Below are 21,701 nucleotides of genomic sequence, written 5' to 3' on the forward strand. Positions count from 1 at the left end.
AAAAAAAAAAAAAAAAGAAGCAATACTGTGGTTACTCTGAATACCAAATGATCCTGAACTGAAAAAAACATATACAAGTTTAAATCTGTATATTAAAATGATTAGGTAAAATGTAATGAATTATAAGCCAGGCCTAAGCATTCCTTGAATCCCAACACTTGGGAGACAAAAGCAAGTGGATATCTGTGAGTTAGAGACCAGCATGATCTACAGAAGACTCCTAGGACAGCCAGAGCTACACAGTGAAACATGTTTCAAAAACACTGATGGATGGATGGGATGGATGGGATGGATGGGATGGATGGAAGGAATGGACAGATAGATAGGATAGATGAATGGGATGGGATAAATGGATGGATGGGATAGACGGATGGATGGATGCATGGATGGGCAGATGGAGAGGCAGGCAGACAGACAGACACAAGGGATTAATCAAGAGAAAAGAATTTGAGCATGCAACTGAGAAAAATGTTAAGAAAAATGCAAGTATGAGTTTATTGATTTCAAGTATAAATACATGTTTATAGACAGAAAAGTGTCTCTATAAAACCTAAACTTGAATTCATCAACTTTTTTCTAACATCCTAAAGTAGAAGGTCATCAGACTGTAAGGACAGAACATTTGTAGGGAAAGATAAAGGCTCTTTTCACCTTAACTACTTTTTTAACTGTGGTAAAATATGTAACAAAAGTTGTGGTTTTAACTCCTACCTCAATTATTTTCTTTTTAACTTTCTGAGGCAGGTCTTGCTGGTCTTACCAATTTTTAGGTGCATGGTTAAAGTACAAAGAAATAAAACAGCCGGGTGGTAGTGCCACATGCCTTTAATCCCAGCACTTGGGAGGCAGAGGCCGGCGGATTTCTGAGTTCGAGGCCAGCCTGGTCTACAGATTGAGTTCCAGGACAGCCAGGGATATACAGAGAAATCCTTTCTCGAAAAACAAAACAAAACAAAACAAACAAACAAACAAAAGAAATAAATAATGCTGCACAACCATCACATCGTGTATTTCTACAACTTTCAATCATACAAAACTAAAACTCTATACCTATTAAATGATTACCCTTCATACCCACATCCCTACTTTACCCACATCTGGCAACCATCACTGAGGTTTCTGTCCATGAGCCTGACTCTAAAGAGCCTCATAGAGATTAGGTCAAATAACATTTGATAGCACAATGTACTGAATATTCATATTGCAGTATGTCAGAATTCTCCTTTCTAAGGCTAAATAATATTCTATGGCACACACGTTACATTTTTTAATGCTTCCATTGTTTGCTACTGTAAACGTAGCTACGGTACTGCTACAAATGGGTGTAAAGAAACTATCTCTTTGAGTTCCTGCTTTTCATTATTTTGGATGTGTACCTAGATGTCAAACTGCTAGATCATACAATTAATTTTATAAATTTTCTGATGAGCTGACATCCTGTTTTCTACTATGGCTATAAAATATATAGTCCTACCAACAGTGCAAAGAAGTTCTCAATTTTCACCAAGTCTTTGCCAACACATGTTATATTATGCTTTTTTGTGATTTGTTTTGTCTGCAAGTAATAAGGATCAAACTCAAGGACTTGTACATAAGAAGCAAGGTTTGTGATCTATATCCAAATCCAATGATTTTCTTATTAAGAAGAATTACACAGCTGATCCTCTGAGTCTGAAGGTTCTGCATTTATAGGTTCAGCACACAAGGTATGTGAGAAAACACTATTTTTTGTTGTCTTCATTCCCTAAACAACACACTATAACAACTATCTACATAGCATTTATCTTGTTCTACATATTCTAAGTAATGTAAAGATGATTTAAAGTAGATAGGAGGATGTGTACAGGCTACATAAATACACAATGGCCATTTTATATAAGGGACTTGAGCATCCATGGCTTTTCTTTTTATCACTGCAAGATTGTAAAAATTCCTTTATGGTACCATAAACATGAAATTAATATTTTCCTTTGAGTAGCCCACAAATAAACATTAGCACACAGTCAAAGATAAATTAGCACCTGCTATTCCTTTAACTATAAAAATCAAAAGAAACCAGGCTGAGAAGACAGCTCAGTTGATAAAGTGCCGACTACAATGCTGGCTACAAAAGCATAAGGACCTACATTTTGATAGCCAGCCCCCACACAAAGAAGTCGGGCAAGGCTTTTCTGTGAGCACGCAGTGCCATGAAGGCATCGGGCATGCTTCGGGAGTACAAGGTGGTGTGGTGCTGCTTGCCAACCACAAAATGTCACACATCACCACTGTACCGTATGCAAATCTTTGCACTCAACCATGTGGTAACCAAGTCCCGCTTCTGGTACTTTGTGTCACAGCTGAAGAAGATGAAGTTATCCAGGGAGATTGTGTACTGCGGGCAGGTGTTTGAGAAGTCACCCTGTGTGTGAAGAACTTCGACATCTATGCTGTGCTATGATTCCCACAGTGGCACATACAACATGTACCGGGAGTACTGGGACCTGACCACCGCGGGCACAGTCACACAGTGCTACTGAGACAAGGGAGCCTGACACCATGCCCGCACGCACTCCATCTATATCATGAAGGTGGAATAGACTGCAGCTGGCAAGTGCCACCGGCCAGCTATCAAGCAGTTCCACGACTCCAAGATCAAGTGCCCATTGTGCCCATTGCCCCACCGTGTGCTGCAGTGCTAACACAAGCCATGCTTCACCACTAAGAGGCTCAACACCTTCTTCTAGACACAGAGACCCACTGAATAAAAACTTCAGACTGTCAAAAAAAAAAAAAAAAAAAAGTCAGGCATGGCAGTGTATGCTTATAACCCCAGTTATAAACTACAGAACAGAGGAAGGACAGAACTTGCTGGCCCATCAATTTAGCAAAATTAGTGACGACCCTGTCTCAAAAAATTAAGGTATACCACAATCAAAGATCACATCTGCTGTTGACCTCTGGCCTCTGTGTGCACACCTGTAGGTACACACACATACACACACACACACACACAATACACACATACATGGGGGGGAGGGGAATGCTCACTGATAGAGCAACTAACAAACAGGTTTCATACACAATACTAAACGAAAAAAAGAAAAGTATTTTACCAAGTCAGTTATTCATTAAAGTTTTCCAATTTGATCATATGATGATAATTCTTGAACTAATTTCCTCATAAACTGCGATGCTTCTTACAAAATACAGGCAAGCAAAGAGTTAGAAGGTTGAGGGAAGCTCAAAAACCACTTTACCATTTGGTATATTCACATTTGTTTTTCTTTTTTTGTTTTTGTTTTAATTACATTTTTGTTTTCAAAAATATAATGTATATGTAGGCTTCAAAATAATGAACTTGCAAAGGAAATATTTACCTGTCTAAAATAATAAGTTCATTCTATATTTCTATTTAAGCACTTTTTTGGAAGTGAAAACAATCTGTACTCAATATGGACACTTTCATTTCCATTTCTGGTTTAACTGCTACATATTGAGAAAGCATTCAGTCCTGCAAACACAAAGCATGCAAGCACCTAGGATAAGCAGGACACAGAGTGTGTTCCTTCAACACTGAGTGTTTATGTGTATCCATTCATCACAGTATCCACGTGGCCTTTGCTCTCATAGTGCAAGTAGTATTTATTTTTATTTTATATGTATGCACCAGTGTTTTGCCTGAATGTATTGAGTGCATGCAATACCTACAACTAGAGTTATAGACAGTTGTTAGTCAACATGAGGATTCTGGGAATTGAAACCTGGTCCTCTACAAGAGCAGCCAGTGCTCTTAACTGCTGAGGCAAGTCTCCAGCCCTTTTTATAACATTGTTAAGGGTGACATACTTTGTTTCTTTTCTAATCTCTGTATTCTGATAGCTTGAGAGTTCCAATCTGTTGATTTTTAATGCTTAGGCAAGATGGAAGAAAATGCAAGATCAGTATGCATTGTTATAACCAAAGACCTGGTCTCATACGGTGACTGAACATAATTAGCACAAAATTGAGATAGTTAATCTTAGGGTTATTCTTTTTTTTTTCCGTACGGTTATTCTTAACTGCTGATATACCATACATTGCTGGAAAAGGGAAAAAAATAAGTGAAATATTTTAGGAGCATTAGTCACATGTATATTTGCTTCTGATACAATACCTGGTGTTGTCTCACAGTGCTTTTCAATTTCAGAGAGTGTCCCAATCAAATTATCATCTTCTATCACATTTAAATAAGATAAAATATTGCAGGGAAAGAAAACATTTTCAAGAAACAAGAAAAGTCAACAACTTCAAATCTTAACAGAGCTCAATAGTCATAACAAAGAAAGAACTTTTTAGATAGACTGAAAACCACTAGTACAAGAACTTGGTATCTATCTGCCTTGCCTGTCTCATCTCTTGTCACATGCTACTGGATTTCCTACCTTCAACATTAGGGACTAAAACAATAAACAACCACATACCAGCTCAATCAAAATCAGCATTTCCATCACAAAACCTTCTGAAACAGGCACATCTAATGGATTGTATGCATCCCAGGATAGATGTGACTGTAACCCAACATGTTTATAGATCACAATACCATGCAGATGTCAAAAAGCTGGACATACCCATATGCAAAGAAAATGCTAAAGCTTATTTTGGTTACTCAAGCTACCTCCTGAATTTCCAATAGAGCCAATCTTTTCTTATGACTAAAGTATAAAGTATAAAGTGGAAACAAAACTAAGAAAACCACATGTATAAACAAAAATAAGGCTGTTCATTCAAAGAACAAACTTATTAGTTATACTCAATTATATAAATTTAAAATGGGAAAATGTACAAGACGTGTAAAATAAAATGGTAGAATCAGGCTTGAACATTTAGAAATCAAACCACTCACACTTCTATCAAGCCTATACTCATGCAATCATCACACCAACAAGATGCATTCCTTATAAGTCAGCTTTGATAAATTAAACTGGATTTAATAAAATTAGCTTAATTATAGGTCATTCATAAACAGGATGTAGCACAAGCACCTGGAAAGCATGTAAAGGCCTGGGCCTCCAGTACTGAGAGTCTGACTTTAAATGTCCACATTTCTATGAGGGTCCAAGTGACACAGATGCGTGTAGGACCAGGACAGCAAGAACGAGCAGCTATTACTGAGATGCAAATGGCAGCACCTGAAACACAGCTAGTGTGCTTCAGCAGCTTTGTGTTTTTTTTCACAGTGACAATCATTGGGTTAGAAAAATAATGAGAACTTGTAAGAAGCCTGAATAAAGGAGACAATGCTAAAAACTTATTGGGTAAAATCTAGATGCAGTAAAACAATGGTTTTCCTTGGTAAAGTTTAGATTATATAAAAAAATTTCAGCCAATAATTTTTTTTTTTTTTTTTTTTGGTTTTTCGAGACAGGGTTTCTCTGTATAACCCCGGCTGTCCTGGATCTCACTCTGTAAACCAGGCTAACCTCAAACTCAGAAATCCGCCTGCCTCTGCCTCCCAAGTGCTGGGGTTAAAGGCGTGTGCCACCACTGCCTGGCCCAATAACTTATTTTTAATGTTTGTGATTAAATTTCTATAAAATAAATAATTTACCACAAGCACACAACATTCTTTCATTGAATAAAATGTTCCAAGAAAATGATTTTCAAACATGAACTTTTGTTTTCCTTTTTTGTGTATGCATGTGTACAACATTTTAAATTAATCTATGTCAAGATCCTCCAGAAATGAAGTTACAGGTAGTTGTGAGCTGCCATGTTGTGCTGGAAATCAAGCCTGGGTCCTCTACAAGAACAGTAGGCACTTAACCATTGAACTATCTTTTCAAGCCCCCAAACACAAACTTTAAGAATGCAACTGTGAATTCAAAGTAGAACTGACTGCATTGTACAGTATTCCTTTAGTAATTTATACTGACCAGTAATTTATATGTTGACAAATTCTTAAGAGTTTCAGGAATACTCTTAATCTAGAAAATAATAACTAAAACAGAAAAATTGTGGTCAGTTTCACAAGTGTCAAGTGTATGTCCAAAAAAAAAATTTTTTTTTCTGATGTTAAATTCTTCACTTCTCACTAGAGAAGAGAAAAAAGGGTATGTGTGTGTCTCCTTTTTCCTTAATCAAAGTCTTAAAGTAAGATGGTTCACCAGCTGCTATACTGGAGTCACCCACAAAAATTTGGTCAGGGACTCACTTTTACTACATCTATTCAAACTACTATAGTAGGAACCATAAATACAGACTGCTCAGTGAAAGAGCTGACACTAGTTTTTATATATAAAACTAAAATATTTAAGGCCTTCTAAACAATATTTGTGGTACTGGGTATGGTGGCACATGCCTTTAATCTTTCCCAACAGACATAGAGGCAGAGGCAGGGGCAGGGGCAGGCAGATCTCTGTGAGTTCCAGGTCAGCCATGGCTATGTAGAAAGACCTTGCTTCCATAATGCAACAACAAAATGTGTATGTGTATTTTTTACCTTTATAAACGTAAACCCAATGTTTTGTATGCTAACTTTCATAATCAACAATAGCCACTTACCTACTGTCGGAGTATTGGCAGCACTCAATGAAGCAGAGGAAGAGATAGAGGAACTGCTCTCTGCCCGGGCTAAGGGAGCAGTAGGAGGTGGGCTGGTATTGGAAGTTACAGGTGGGCTGAATGGCCTGGGCTTAAAAACAAAAAGTTATTTATCAAATGCCAAATTAAGTCCTCCTTCCTTGTCAGAGAAAATTTTAAGTCTTAACAAACCATTCAACTTTACCATGAGTTTCTTTTAACTAGGTGTTAGAAGTTATGTCAAATCACTTCTAAGAATATACTGAAACCTGAAAAGGCTATTTCAAAGCAATGCTATCAAGAAAGTTTGACATAAAATATTATCTGTATTTTAAAAGTATACTTAATATAGTACTCATAAGTGAAATAAAAGTTCTTCATAAACTACCAAACTGCTTCCCAGAAAGATTATGTCCATTATTTCTATAAGCATGAGACTATTTCTCTGTATCCTATCAGTAATAACAGATAAGTTACAAAATAAGAAAAAGCAATTTTTTAATGTTCTAGTTAAGATTTAAAAGGCATGCTTTCAATCTTTTTGTTTTACTGTTTATGTGTGTGTTTGTGTGCCTGCGTTTGAATGGAATGGATATGTGAGTGGCCACAGAGGCCAGGTAAGGATACTGGATCACCTGCCTCCTGCCTGGGTTGGAGTTATAGGTTGTTGTAAGTTGCCCAAAGTAGGTGCTACCACTTTTAAAAAAACTTGAAAACTATAAAGCAAAAATAATTCACAAAAGGCATTTCCAAAATATCCAAGTAAAAATAATAGATATGTAAAACATGAATTAAAATATATGCTTCATAACTTTTTAAGTCATCACCTGCACTCAACAATGTCCTTACAATTTTACACACATTAAGTCACGTAAGTCCATCTTCCCTAGGACTCTTAGCAAAACTTATCTAACACTGAACAGCTAATGTGTCTGTCCTTATAGTAACTGATAATTTACTGTCTATATTTATGTATTAGGTCAAATATTTATGCATTAGGAAAACAATGAGAGAATATATACAAAAATGTTAACATAGTTATTGTTGGTAATATATTGAGGAGATTCATTTTTTTGTGTGTTTTCTATATTTTTCGACATGATTTAGAAGCAAGAAACAAGTTTTATAAACAGAAAAAAAGACATGTTACAAACTAGTGATCTGAGCTGGAAAGAGGGCTCAGTGGTTAAGAGCACTGAATTCAATTCCCAGCAACCACATGGTGGCTCACAACCATCTGTAATAGGGTCTGGTGCTTTCTTCTGGTATGTAGTCAGACAGAGGATTCATGAATAAAATACAAAAATAAATAAAAATTTAAAACTATTACTTAAATTAACCATCTCCTTGGCAGCTTGTACCTAGTTTTTATCTCACTTCCAGTAAGTCAGTTCCCTGGGATAAGACATTAATTAAAGAGGCTGTCACTTCTACATTTGACTTTCCACTCAAAGTACATTTCCTATCTAGGTACCAAGTTACAGGCTTTATGAAAACTACTGTGGACATGAAGCTGACTAACACATCATGCAGTAAAAGGTCCAGCAAGGTGAGATGTTCTCTAACAAAAATACAAGTATATGGGAGTAAGCAAAGAATGATATAATTTGCTGGAGGAGTAACCAAAGACAGCTGATGGATAACAGCTGGGTCTTAAAGAAAAAGGCCATTTCTGCCTTAGTGAAAAATGTCACTTCAAATGGAGGAGTACAATAAGAAAATGTAGATGTAGAAAATAACAAGAACCAACTCAAAGGTAGTGAGAGTATGTGCTTATCATGCAAAAGGCCCAAAGTTCACTCCTATCTCCTTACAGCCCCTCCCCATCCATGAAAGAAAACAAAAGAAAGAATAAAGAGCATATTGTGTTTGGGGTGGCTGGACAGACGTGAAAGGGGCGGCTGGTATGGTGACGCACGCTGAAACACTTTAAAGTATCTTTTACATTCAACTAAAAGACTCAACCACAATGATTACATTGCTGGAAATAGATAAAGAGGGAAAAAATAAGCATGGGTTATAATTTCAGAAACGTAATTGTAATTAAACAGCAATCAGCGTGAAAGATGAAACAAAACAGAGCACACAGGAGGCACAAGAGCTGGCTTGGGAACTCACAGATGTTCCTGCCATTACTGATGACTTTAGAAAACCAGTGCTCATTATTATTTTGTACTTTTATATCAGCTAAATACAGTGGACTCCAGTCTCCTATGTATAAAATAAAGCTAGAATAGACAGATGCCCCTTGGGAATCTCCTAACAGTAAGGCCTAAATCATAATACATTTTTTTCCTTAAATAATGCACTTAGGCAAGAATTGTATGACCCTGCTTATTTTGAGTCAATGGACACTGGCTTGTATAACATACCAACTTTTTAAAAGGAAATCTCTGTCGTCTTAGGCAGTTTATTACTTTGCTAGTATGATTTTTGAGATTATATGAGAGAGAGAAGTATGACTGGAGAAAGTTTCTATTCTTCAAGGAGTTTAGAAAAAAAGCATTTAACTATGCAGGGGCATACAGAAAAATAACTGTATCCTAAGTCAAAATAATTATATCATTTTTAGAGAACAGTTTAATCTTTTCAATCTCAGTGCTTGGAAGGCAGAGGCAGATGAATCTTTTTGAGTATGAGGCAACCTGGCCTACATTATGAGTTCCAGGACAACCAGGGCCACACATTGAGACCCTGTCTCAAAAACAAAAGACTGAAAACAGTTATACAACTTTATAAAAATGTTGAGTACATACTATTTCATTAATCCCACTCAGTTTGCCTGAAGTAAGCTTTGGTCTGGAAGCAGGCCTTGGAGGTGGAACAATGGTGCCTAAAGAAAGAGGAGTTGTGGGTCTGGCTGACGGGAGAGAGAAGAGAATTTGAAGAAAATCATCAGTATGTAGCAACCCTTAGATAAAGACAAGAGGACTCAAAGATCATTTCTAATAATGTTAATATAATCAAGGATATTTGTTGAAGCACTGAGAATCTATCCATCAAATATTCTTTTATCAAAGCTACTGCTGATATTCACAATAATCCTCAAATCAATTATTAAAACTTTCAACAAAACTGACACACACAGAAATTTTGTTTCAACTTTTTATACATATATAAAATTAAATCTGATAGAAATCTGATCAGTTGATAAAAATAAACTAATTAAAATTCAAATGTCTTTGGTTTACTATCAGCATATCTAATTCACAGAGCCTAATGTGAGATCAAGGCTTTGCAGCTGTGCCTGCAGAATAATGTGAATGCCAATTAACACATTTAACCTTAATTAAACTTTGTGATCTGACTTAAGTAGAACCACATAATATTCTTCATAATAATTAAACCATTAAAGACTTTATTAATTTGCTAAAAATATTACCCCAATTAATAAAACTCATACTACTTTTATTCTTCTTAAATCCTGTATGAATTTAGTGTTGTTTGTTAATGCCATTTGTAACATTTTATAACTTTGAAAAGCAGTATTCCTAGTTAAAATACCTTTATCATAATATTAAATTTCAAATGTATATCAAGTCATACATAAATATGTATGTCATATATATATGTATGTCATATATATGTATGTATATCAATAAGTCATATATATGTAAACAAATAATGTTTATATACACACATACACACACACACACACACACACACACACACATATATATATATATAAATCAAAACAGGAATGAATTACAAAGCCAGATATTGAAACTATCTTTATAAAATTTTTAATTTAGCTTTGAGTGTGTGAGTAAGGTGGATTAAATAGGATTGGCCCTGTAGACTCATGATTTTGAATGCTTGACCCATAGGAAGTAGCACTATTAGGAGGTGTGACCTTGTTGGAGGAAGTATGTCACTGTGAGGGCAAGCTTTGAGGTCTCCTATGCTAAAGTTATGCCCAGTGTGGTACAGAGTCTCCTTCTCCTTCTGCTGCCTATGGATTAGGATGTAATCTAATCCTCTTGGCTCCTCCATCACATCTGCCTATACACTTCCATGCTTCTTGCCATGATGATAATGGACTAAAGCTCTGAACCTGTTAGCCAGCCCCAATTAAATGCTTTTCTTTATAAGAGCTGCATTGGTCATGGTGACTCTTCACAGCAATGAAACCCTAACTAAGACAGTGTGCATGGAGGTTAGAGGACAAGTTGTGGGAATCAGCTCTCTTCTACCATATGGGTGCCAGGGATGAAACTCAGGACATTAGCTGCCAAATACAGTACCACCTGATGAGAAATCTCACTGACCCTTAAATTATTTCCAAATAAAATGATTTCCAAAACCTTTGATCCACTAAGAAATACGTACTATAATTCAAACATTAAAAAAATACAGTGAGTAGAAAAAAATATAGTTGCCAAATTCTTTATATTTACAACTGTATAAAATTTAAAACATGTAAGTACCAGCCTAAGTAAACATATGAGAAAATAAAATACAAAGCTAAAGGTCCTTAGTAATCACTGAAGGAGAGTACGAAGAAAGCCAAAGAAAAGGCACTCACAGGATGGAAAATAAACTCACAGAAGGAACTATCATTAGAAAGTGCATCACATCAAAGTATGTATCTACATTTAAGGAAGGCAGCCAAAAGGTGGTAAAATATCAAATCTGAATTCAGAGGCTGTTGCCTTCTTCCAAATGATAGCAGTCTTTTCATGATGTCCCTGTCCCTGGGTTTGAAAGTATATTCTGAAGAAATGTATACCAACCTGAATGACTACAACACTTGCCTGTGCTATTAAGTAGCTATTTTAAAGATATGGTCATATCTGTGGAACTAGCACAGAACTAGACTCAATACCTCAAGCTTGTTAATGAGCTTACCACAGCAGAGGCCTTTATATATAAGTTACTTATCAGGAGGCCTGTCCAAGTGGCATTTCAAATGGATGGACTTAAGTCAAACCATGTAAAGGTATGAAATTCAATTCTTTCAAATAATCAGAATTACTTTACAAAAAAAACCCTAGTAACAATATTTATTAGCACTGGTGTTTATAAATTAATATTGTATCTGCACATATCTCCATAGACAGTGCTTTTAGAAGCCACTGGAAGAAAAGAGATGATTCTGATTATTTCTATTCTTAAGAGTTCTAGTGTTCCATTTTTACGGTGGTATTAGTGGTGGAACTCACTATAACTGGGTGATAAACTTAAGAAGGAAAGCTATAGATGATTAAACATAATAAACAGAATCAATGGGGGGAAAATGCTGCTACTACATTCTCAAAAATAAGACATTGCTTATATACATAAATTTTAGTATATTGGGGTTTTTACCCGATGATGACGAAGTGGGTGGAGCTGAAGATGACGACTCAAGAGATGATCCGAACAGGGGGTCCCAAGCAAGTAAATCATTGGTGCCTTTCCTAGAATAACATTTTAAGAACAATGATTAGAAAGATTATTATTAGCATAATAAAAACCATTTATTTTTGTTCTACAAAATTCTAACAGTTCAATAAATGTGATTAAACAGTAAGACACACTGAGAAATGTAGTCAATAAACTTAGCAAACAGCATTAAGCAGATTTTACAATAGACTGCCAACATATTGTTGGCAGGGAAAGTGATAAGGATTAATCTTCTTTGGTCAAACCTTGCTAAACTCAAGTATGAGTATGAAGAACAATAATTTTGGATTTACAATTGAAGAAAAGCAGCAATGTGAGTGATCTCCCTGATAGACACAGCTAATAGATTCTAAACAGTCTGAGTTCTAGTCTAGTCTAGAATATAAAATTCAAAAGAAGTGAAATCTGTAAGAAATTCTCAATAGAATGTCAAATTATTTCAATGACCTAAAATCACCTATCTAAATATTTCAACATGCACCAATGCAGATATATTCTACCTTGTACAACAAAACCTACTATTGTAGCTATCTGAGCAAAATCTAAAGATTAAGCTTTAGATACTAAACAACTTATCTTTGAAAGTTATAAATACAACAAATACCACCAATGTCCTCATTTAGTACCTCATAGGCACCTACCAGTCTAAAACTACCCACTTCACTAAGCTGAACATTCACTCATATAAAAACATTAACTCAAACAAAGTACTCTCCCTAGAACAGAAGCGAGAAGAGATTCACAGAACACTGGCTAACATTTTTTTCCCTTCTCCTGTTTTAGGAGCTAGTGAGGCGGCTATCTGGCTTCTTGTCTTTTCATCTTGAGATAGTCTACCTTGAAGCTCATGGCATATGGTCCATTTTACAAAGTCACAACCAAAAGTGAAGGGGAATGTGAGAAAGAGAAATGAGAAAATTCCCATAAAAAGTTGAAAACACATATGTATGAACTGAAGACACCAACAATTGTTAGGAAGCAGTACAGCTACCAAGGCCAACTGCAGTTTTGGTTTTTGTTTTTTTTAGGAAAAAAAAGAAAGTTTCACGTGAAAAGAAGTTAAAATATCTAAAAGCTCCAATATAAATTTTACATGACTAACATATAACTGCAAAATTCTGGAAAAAAAAAAAAAGGAGGCAAAAGACAATACTTAAATCTAAATGTGGCTTAAAAAAGGGGAAAAAAAAAGGACTAACTAAGCAAAGCATGAGATTTCTACATAGTAAGAATACTGGTTATGACATTATAATGCCAGTCCTTTAACAGCTGCTCAGAGGGGCAGAAAGGAAAAAAGAGAAAGTTGCTCAACCCACAGGATATACGAGACTTGAAACTGACCCTCTCTGATATTCTTTGGATGATCCATGTCAAAGTGCAAGTTGAGCAACCATAATAAGTATACTAACATGGTAAGGGATTTTGACAAGGAAGCTTGGCATATAAGGGAATATATTGGGGCAATTTCTGTACCTTTCACCCAGTTTTGATCTTGACCTAAAATTGCTTGATATAATACAGTCTATAATAAAGTCTATTAGAAGAAATAAACAGCAAACTTACTCAGTGGGTAGAGAAGACGGCTTTGATTTTGTTAACTCTTCATCTAATTAAAAAATTAAAGTATTATGAAAAACTAATAATCTGAGACAAAAAATATTTTAATTAAAAGTTCTTCTATATACTTACATATGCCAATGCTAAAAACAACTTAGAAATTTTGGAATAGAAAAATAAATATAAACAATTGTCAAAAAAAATAGAGGTGAATTTCTGCTTTTTGATTCTTTTTATTAGCTTTATAAAAGAAAGCATGGACTGTAACTTTAAAAATTATAAGAGCTGGGCATGGTGGTTCATGCCTTTAATTCCAGTACTCCAGAGGGCAGAAACAAGTGAAATCTCTGTGACTTTAAGGCAGTCTGGTCTACATAGCAAGTTCCAGGACTATACAGAGAAACCTTATATCAAAAATAAATAAGTAATTAGAAAAATTAGAAGATATGTGTAAATACTTGCATGTGTTCTACATAAGAATTTTAATTGATAAGTCCTACAGTCAGTTTCACATTCTCAGAATACTACTGCTGACTACTATACAATCATTAGTAATGATGAGCTACTGAAGGAGGTCCTAAACTTTTCTGCTGCATTTCCCGTTCTGATGAAAGCATCCGACCAGTGAGAACAGCACTGAGTGAGGTCTTGTCAAGTGAACATCTCTTGCCACACCTTGTATGTTCTGTAAATTGTAGCCCAAGCCACAACTGATGACTATGGTGATTCACAATGGGCACCACATTGTGAATCATCAGGAGTGCTACACTGTATGCTGTATGTGCTTGCACTGGTTTTCCCCTGGTTTATTCTGGGAATTTGTTCTGTCTCGAAGAGCTTGCTGCGCTGTCTTCCATCTTACAACAACTCCACTTAGCCACATTTTCTCTACAATCTGTCATCAGACATTTCTTTTTAATGGTAAATCCTTATTTGATTTTGTTCTTTATTATTAATTCATGGGAGGCTTTTCAATTGTGCTAAAATATTAATGAAGACTAATTCTTATTAAGCATTCTATTTATAAAACCACAAAAAAATGTTTCCTAGTAAGTCTGATTTTTAGTGTATAATTCTGCAAAAGATGTTACATCCTATAATTTTTAGTATTATACTGTTATTATTTTGAAATTATAAAGTAGAAACTACAACATTCTCCTTACCCTCCTCCTCTAAAAATGCTGAGGTTTGACCCCAAGGGGTATATATATGCTAGGATCACATTAACAACAATTAACAGTCTATTCTAACATTCTTAATCAGAAGTTATTCTCTAGTTTTGTTTATTTCTGAAAAATTCTGTAAGCAATATGAAGACTAAGGAATGTTTCTTAGTGTAACAAGAAACACTATGGGTTGTTTGTTTTCTGCATAAAGTATCCTCTAGTCAACCAGTAAGACTGGCAATACGAAAAGAGCATTAATTCCTTAACTACACAGGCTACTAGCAATGTGCCTGAAAGTCTTACATAAAATAACCAATTCCTATATCAAACTTACTAGATGAATTCCGATTCATCTGCACCTAAAACAGAAATGCAAAATTTAAGTGTTATTAAACAAATAATTTAACTTGGTAACAAACTATTTGATAAAATGTTACTAATACCAACCTAGTTTATGTGATCTTTATCATATATACTTAATTGTAAATTGCATTTACAAAAAAGATGTTTAAAAAAATCACTACTTATAAATGCACCTCTAAATGTAAACATAATAATTTCTAGTGTAGTAATTGAATTCAAAAAGTAAAATATATGTACCTAATAAAATGTTCTTAAAATATTATATCTAAAGCAAAATATTACAATAATAATCTAAATTTTACAAAATTTTGAAAATCAAATGTTTTATTACACTAAGTTTTTAAAAGTCAATAGGCAAAATATAAAATCTGGCACTTACTGGACTGTGTCTCTAGCAGTGCATGGAAAGAAAGAGAAAGACAATTTCAGTATAGAATTTAATTCTGTTTTCACACTTAATAGTTTGTCTCTTCCCTTCTAAATCCTACTTACAACATATTCACCTTAAAACACATAGATAAGGAGGAAATCATACAAGTGGGCAACAAAACACATGCAAAGATATCTTCTTTTCCAATTCAATAATCACTATTAAATTTTTCCTTTGACTATTTTCTCAGCATGAAATTAATAGATATTCATTTAAAAACAGAGAAAAACAGGTGAGACATGAAAGCTTTAAAAATACCTACAACCTCAACTGCTCATAAAGTGGCTCATAATATTTTAATATATATCCATCTCATTAAGCTTTTGTTTATGTGTATTTTTAATTAGTTATGCTGTTATACAATAAAATTTTTCAATGGTTCTAATTCTCTACTTCACATATACAAGTCTCTTTATCACTACACACTCATCAATGTTAAAATAGTAATGATATAATAAATCCTCACTTTAGAAATCTCTGAGGCATGGCCTTGAGAATTTAATTATAGAACCCTTTTCCCCCCATCAAAAAATATCCATCAAAAAATATTTACTCCTCCCTTCCCCTTCCTTGTTTGAGTGTCAAACTAAGGGCATAATGCTTGCTTGGCAGATGTTCTATCCATGGACTGATATTCAAGAATATGAGCGCTAAGAAAAAAATTTTCACTTACACACACACACACACACACATCTCTGAATGTATAGTTAGGGCCAGGTATGGTGGTACATGCCTTTAGTCCTAGTAGAAGGCAGAGACAGGCAAATCTCTGTGAGCTCAAGGCCAGCCTGGTCTACAGAGCATATATTAGTCAGCCTATCTCAAAAATAATATATTAAAATTAAAAAATTAAAACCCACATACAAATTAGGTGTACCACATAAAATGGTATTGTAACAAAAATTATTATGGAAAATGGCTTTTAAGGAATGATAATATGCAAATTACCACAGAAACTTTTTCTTCTATAATAATTCTGAATTCACATTACATCAGTGGCTTTATTAGTATAGTATTCTTTATTTTATCATTACTATGTATGATATATGTGTGTATGAGTGCAGACACACATGTGGGTGGAAGCCAGAAGACAACTTTTGAAAGTCAGTTTAGTCTTCCAAAGTAGTATCTGAGAATAGAACTTGGCACACAGCAAGTTAACAGCTTAGACATCTCACTGGCTACATTAGTATTTTATCTTCCTCAAATTCAAATGTGACAGTGAAAGACAAAAATATAAAAATTCAAAAAAGAGCCAGGATTGTCACTCAGTGGTATAATAGTTGCACAGCATAAGCAAAAGCCTAGATTCAAGCTCTAGCACTGCAGGGGAAAAGGGGGAAAGACTGAATTCAACCTTTAAATTGATTTTCATGACATCTTTTTACATTAGAGTTGAAAACAGAGGAAACCCTCTAAAATTAGATGAGAGAAAACACTAACTCTGTCAGTTCACAATCTTTTGCCAGAGAGACACAGCACTGTTTATACAATATAGCAAATAACAAATGTTCTACATTTTCACTTTCTTAAAAATATTTTTACGAGGTGGTGGTGGTCCACACCTTTAGTCCCAGCACTAGGGAGGAGGAGGCAGGCCAGAGTACAAGGCCAACCTCATCTAAAGAGTGAGCTCCATGACAGCCAGAGCTACACAAGGAAACTCTATGTCAAAGAAACCCTATGTCAAAGAAGAGAAGAGAAAAGAAAAGAAGACAAGACAAGACAAATTTTTTCAAGAGCATAACTAAGCCAAATCAATAGCTTTATTTGTCTATATAAAAACTACACATTGAGCTGGAGAGATGACTCATCAGTTGTGAGCACTGGCCATTCTTCTTCTACAAGACCCAGATTCAGTTCTCAGCTCCCCCACACCTCCATGGCATGTCACAATTATCTGTACACTATCTGTAAGTCCTGTTCCTGGATGTCTAACTTCCCCTTCTGCCTTCCTTGGGCACCTCATAGACATGATCCACAGACATACATACAAGCAAACATTCACACACCTAAAAGCTCTAGGGGTTCATGGGGGAAGACAAGACAACAAAAGGGGGAAAGAGGGGCACTGAGATTTAGCTCAAGGGCCTGAATTCAGTCTCATTTTGTCAAAAAAAAAATACAGTATACAAAATTTATACAAATAAAACAAAACAAACAAATTTTTAAGAATCACAAAATATTTTCCCAACCAGTGTACTACCACTTAATGTTTTAGTTTTATTATTTATTTACTATTCTCAAAATTAACCATAGGTGGTATGATATCTCAGCAAGTAAAAAAAATTACCTGCCACACATAAAAGCATCACAACCTAAGTTTTATCTCCAAAACCCATGTAATGGTAAAGTGAGAGACCTGACTCTACAAAGTTGTCCTGATCCTGTGGCACATGTGCACATTCCCCTCTTACAGACATCATACACAAGTACACATTAATAAAATATTATTTTAAAAAATTAACCAGTTATAGGTAGATAAGGTAAAATTAAAAGGTTCTATATATAGTACAAATTGGCTTATATTCAGATACTTACAGATACTGCTGGGGACAGTGTTATATTCCCTATGGATACTTTTAATTCATCCAAAGAAGCCATTGTGTGATGCAAGTTATTTGGATGCACAGGCTTGATCTCTATCCGGTACCTCTTTGGTTCTTCATCTTCAGAGTCAGAATCACTGGATGAGTAGAAATGGTTCTCTTTGGTATGTGAATATGAGTTAAAGAATTTAGTTTCGGGGGGCTGGCGAGATGGCTCAGCGGGTAAGAGCACTGACTGCTCTTCCAAAGGTCCTGTGTTCGGATCCCAGCAACCACATGGTGGCTCACAACCACCCAGAATGAGATTGGACGCCCTCTTCTGGTGCGTCTGAAGACAGCTACAGTGACTTATGCTGGAGCAAGCAGGGCCAGAGCGAGCAAGGCTGGCAGAAGGTCCTGAGTTCAATTCCCAGCAGCACACACATGATAGTACATGGTCATCTGTACAGTTACAGTGTACTTATACACATAAAATAAAATAAAATATTAAAAAAATAATAATTTAGTTTCTACCTTATCTTGAATAACTAATTTTCCTCATAAATACAAAAGTAAAAGAGCCTTATAAGAATAATTAATGAATATATATGTGTGTGTGTATATATATTTTACACTGAGCTGGAGAGATGACTCATCAGTTGTGAGCACTGGGCGTTCTTCTTCTACAAGACCCAGATTCAGTTCTCAGCTCCCCCACACCTCCATGGCATGTCACAATTATCTGTACACTATCTGTAAGTCCTGTTCCTGGATGCCTAACTTCCCCTTCTGCCTTCCTTGGGCACCTCATAGACATGATCCACAGACATACATGCAAGCAAACATTCACACACCTAAAAGCTCTGGGGGTTCGTGGGGGAAGACAAGACAACAAAAGGGGAAAAGAGTGTGCACACACACACACATACTTGCATATACATGTACATATGGATAGGAATAAAACTACTCATTTAAATTAACAAAGCATGTAAATGACGAACAGTCATACTTTAGCTAATTAAAAACAGAAAAGGCTTTAAGTAGGACATTATTTTTATAGCTATGTATATGCCAACACAACCCACTAAGAATACCCAGATCACAAAAGGATATCATTCTGATTTGCTTCTGGTTTAATACTAAAACCTTCTTCATCTACATCAGGAATATTCTAGGGAACAAGAGTAAAGAATTAATATGACAGCACCAGTATTTAAAGACACTAAAGATTAACATACTCTTATAGTCTAAAATATTACTAAGAGCCAGAGGTAGGGTGCACACCTTTAACCACAGCACTTGGAAGATAGGGGTAGGTGGATCTCTGTGAATTTGAGGCCAGCCTGGTCTACATACTGAGTTCCAGGACAGACATAGCTGCACAGTAAGACCCTTTCTTGAAAAATATCAAAAAATTGTAAAAAGATGTATTACTGAGGAACTAAGCTACTGTATCAAATACCAATAAATTAATAAAATTATTAGCTGGGTAGAAAATTAAATCTCTTTTGTGATTAGTTTTAAATCATATTCTATGCTCCCAAAACCTGAAGAAACCCCTGCAACATGCAACAGGAAATCACAACTCATAATTTCAGAGCAAGAAACTGCCAAGGTGGGGTATGACAGATAGTTTGGTAGCTAAGAACACATACTGTTCTGTTACAGAACCCTGATTTGGCTCCTGATACCCATATTAGGCAGCTTACAACTTCCTGTAACTCTAACTCAAGAGGATCTGATACTACCAGCCTCTACATCTGAGGGGACTTGCATATACATGCACATATGTATTCCCCCTATAGATATACACATATAATCAAGTTCTAAGAGGCTGCTTCTGGTTCTATTTGTAGATAATAACTATAAAGTGTGGTGGAAAATATATATATTTTTAAAAACTATCTGACACAAGGTAACCACTAAAAAGCTCTAAAAAATGATTCATCTAAAATTTAAAAAAATACGTATTTTTAAAAAGATATTCATACTTCTAAGTTTATGGCAGTACTATTTCCAGTAACCAAAACACAGACTCAGCCACGGTGTCCATCATCAGATGGCTGAGTAAATAAAATACAATATACATTCAAAATGGAATTGCGTTCAGCCACAAACTCACAACAACAACAACAACAAAAAACGAATCCTATCAATTACAGTTACATGGAACAGGCTGAAGGACATTATATTAAAAAATATATCAGATATATACACACAAATACTTCATACTTTATGTGTAGAAGCTAAAGAAATAATATTTGAGGTTGATGATTATACCTATGACTCTGATTTAACCATTAGACACTGGATATGCATACTAAAAATACCACACAATATCTTATAAGTATGCATGATTATTTATCAACTAAAAACAGTACATTTCAAACAAACTTAATTAAATATATTCTGTTTTGAATTGATTAATGAAAAAAATACATTTACTACTATAATTAAGGTAACTGGCAAAACAAATGAAAGATATTTAAGCCAACTATATATCTATAATAAGATCAACTCAAGTATAAATAGGTTGAAAAAAGGATAGAAAAACAAGACAAACACAAACAAAAAGAAAGTCCAAAGTAGCTATTTTAAGATTAAACTTCAGAAATAAAATTACCAATCATAAAGAATAATTATCTACATAAACACATGTACACAAGTATTCATGGAAAGTTTATTTCTAACAGCACAAAACAAGAAAATCCAAAAACATAAAAGTTAACATTTAAGTAAACTTTGGTACTACTGAGAAACAGAAAGAAATGAATTTATCATACCTACAACAACCCTGATGAATCTCTTGAGAATTGTGGAAGAGTATAACAAACCAATCTGAAAAGGTACTATGTAGTCTCCTTTATATAACTGTACTGCTTAAACTTTTTTTTTTTAAGGCATGGGGTTAGATAAATGGGTTAGTAGTTAAGAGCATCTATTGCTCTTCCAAAGGACACAAGTTTGGCTTCCAGCACCCATATCCAGTGGCTCACTACCACCTGGTAATCCAGCAGACATCCTCTGCAGACATCCTCACACACAAGGCAAACACAGAGAGAAACACAAATTAGAAAATAAGAAGTAAAAAAAAACCAAAATGAGTCAGTTACTCAAGATTTTCAAATACTGAAACTATTCATGGAACTCTAATACTAATAAAAATATGTAGACTACATGTCTTCATTCATCTAACCCATGTTTCTATATTAGGGCTCTCATTGTTGTAATGAAGTATCATGCCAGTAGCAGTATGAAGAAAAGAAGAAATAATTTCAACATTTAAAAATATAGTTGTGGTAGTAGTGGATTCTAAAAACAAGAACAAAAACAAAAAACAAACCATATGTGCGCAGGCATGATGGTGCACACCTCTGATCCCAGCACTCAGGAGGCAGAGGCAGCTTTCAAGACCAGCCTTAGGTGAGTTCCAGGACAGTCAGAGTTACACAGAGAAACATTGTCTCAAAAAGAACAAAAGAAGGAAAAAAGCAAAGTAAGAAAGAGAGGGGGTGACAGAGGGAGGGAAAGGGAAAGGGAAAAGTAGAAAAAAGGAAAAAAAGAGGCAAGGGGAAGGGGGAAAGGAAAAGAAAAGAAACACATTTAAAAAAAAAATCACACTGTGCACTGAACAGACCTGTAATCCACTAAAGAAGCTGAGGCAGAATTGTGAACTCATTCAATCAAGTTAACCAACCAAGGGGGTAGGTGGGTAGGTATACAGGCGTGCTT

General features: G+C 35.1%; 1 protein-coding gene and 1 pseudogene across 1 annotated transcript in view; one reads left to right on the forward strand and one right to left on the reverse strand.

Moving 5' to 3' along the window:
• The window catches only part of Fcho2 (FCH and mu domain containing endocytic adaptor 2), a 91,181-nt gene that overhangs the window by 14,639 nt on the left and 54,841 nt on the right, over positions 1–21,701 (reverse strand). The window contains exons 12-19 of the mRNA XM_031360534.1: positions 19,083–19,140; positions 17,983–18,158; positions 15,391–15,402; positions 14,983–15,007; positions 13,489–13,531; positions 11,848–11,939; positions 9,297–9,400; positions 6,523–6,652 (exon numbers count right to left, since the gene is read on the reverse strand). Coding sequence (XP_031216394.1) covers positions 6,523–6,652; positions 9,297–9,400; positions 11,848–11,939; positions 13,489–13,531; positions 14,983–15,007; positions 15,391–15,402; positions 17,983–18,158; positions 19,083–19,140 — 640 coding nt within the window. The remainder of the gene's footprint in view (positions 1–6,522; positions 6,653–9,296; positions 9,401–11,847; positions 11,940–13,488; positions 13,532–14,982; positions 15,008–15,390; positions 15,403–17,982; positions 18,159–19,082; positions 19,141–21,701) is intronic.
• LOC116083770 lies at positions 2,190–2,726 on the forward strand (annotated as a pseudogene).

The sequence above is a fragment of the Mastomys coucha genome, unplaced genomic scaffold (assembly GCF_008632895.1).
Source record: "Mastomys coucha isolate ucsf_1 unplaced genomic scaffold, UCSF_Mcou_1 pScaffold8, whole genome shotgun sequence".
NCBI lineage: Eukaryota > Metazoa > Chordata > Mammalia > Rodentia > Muridae > Mastomys > Mastomys coucha.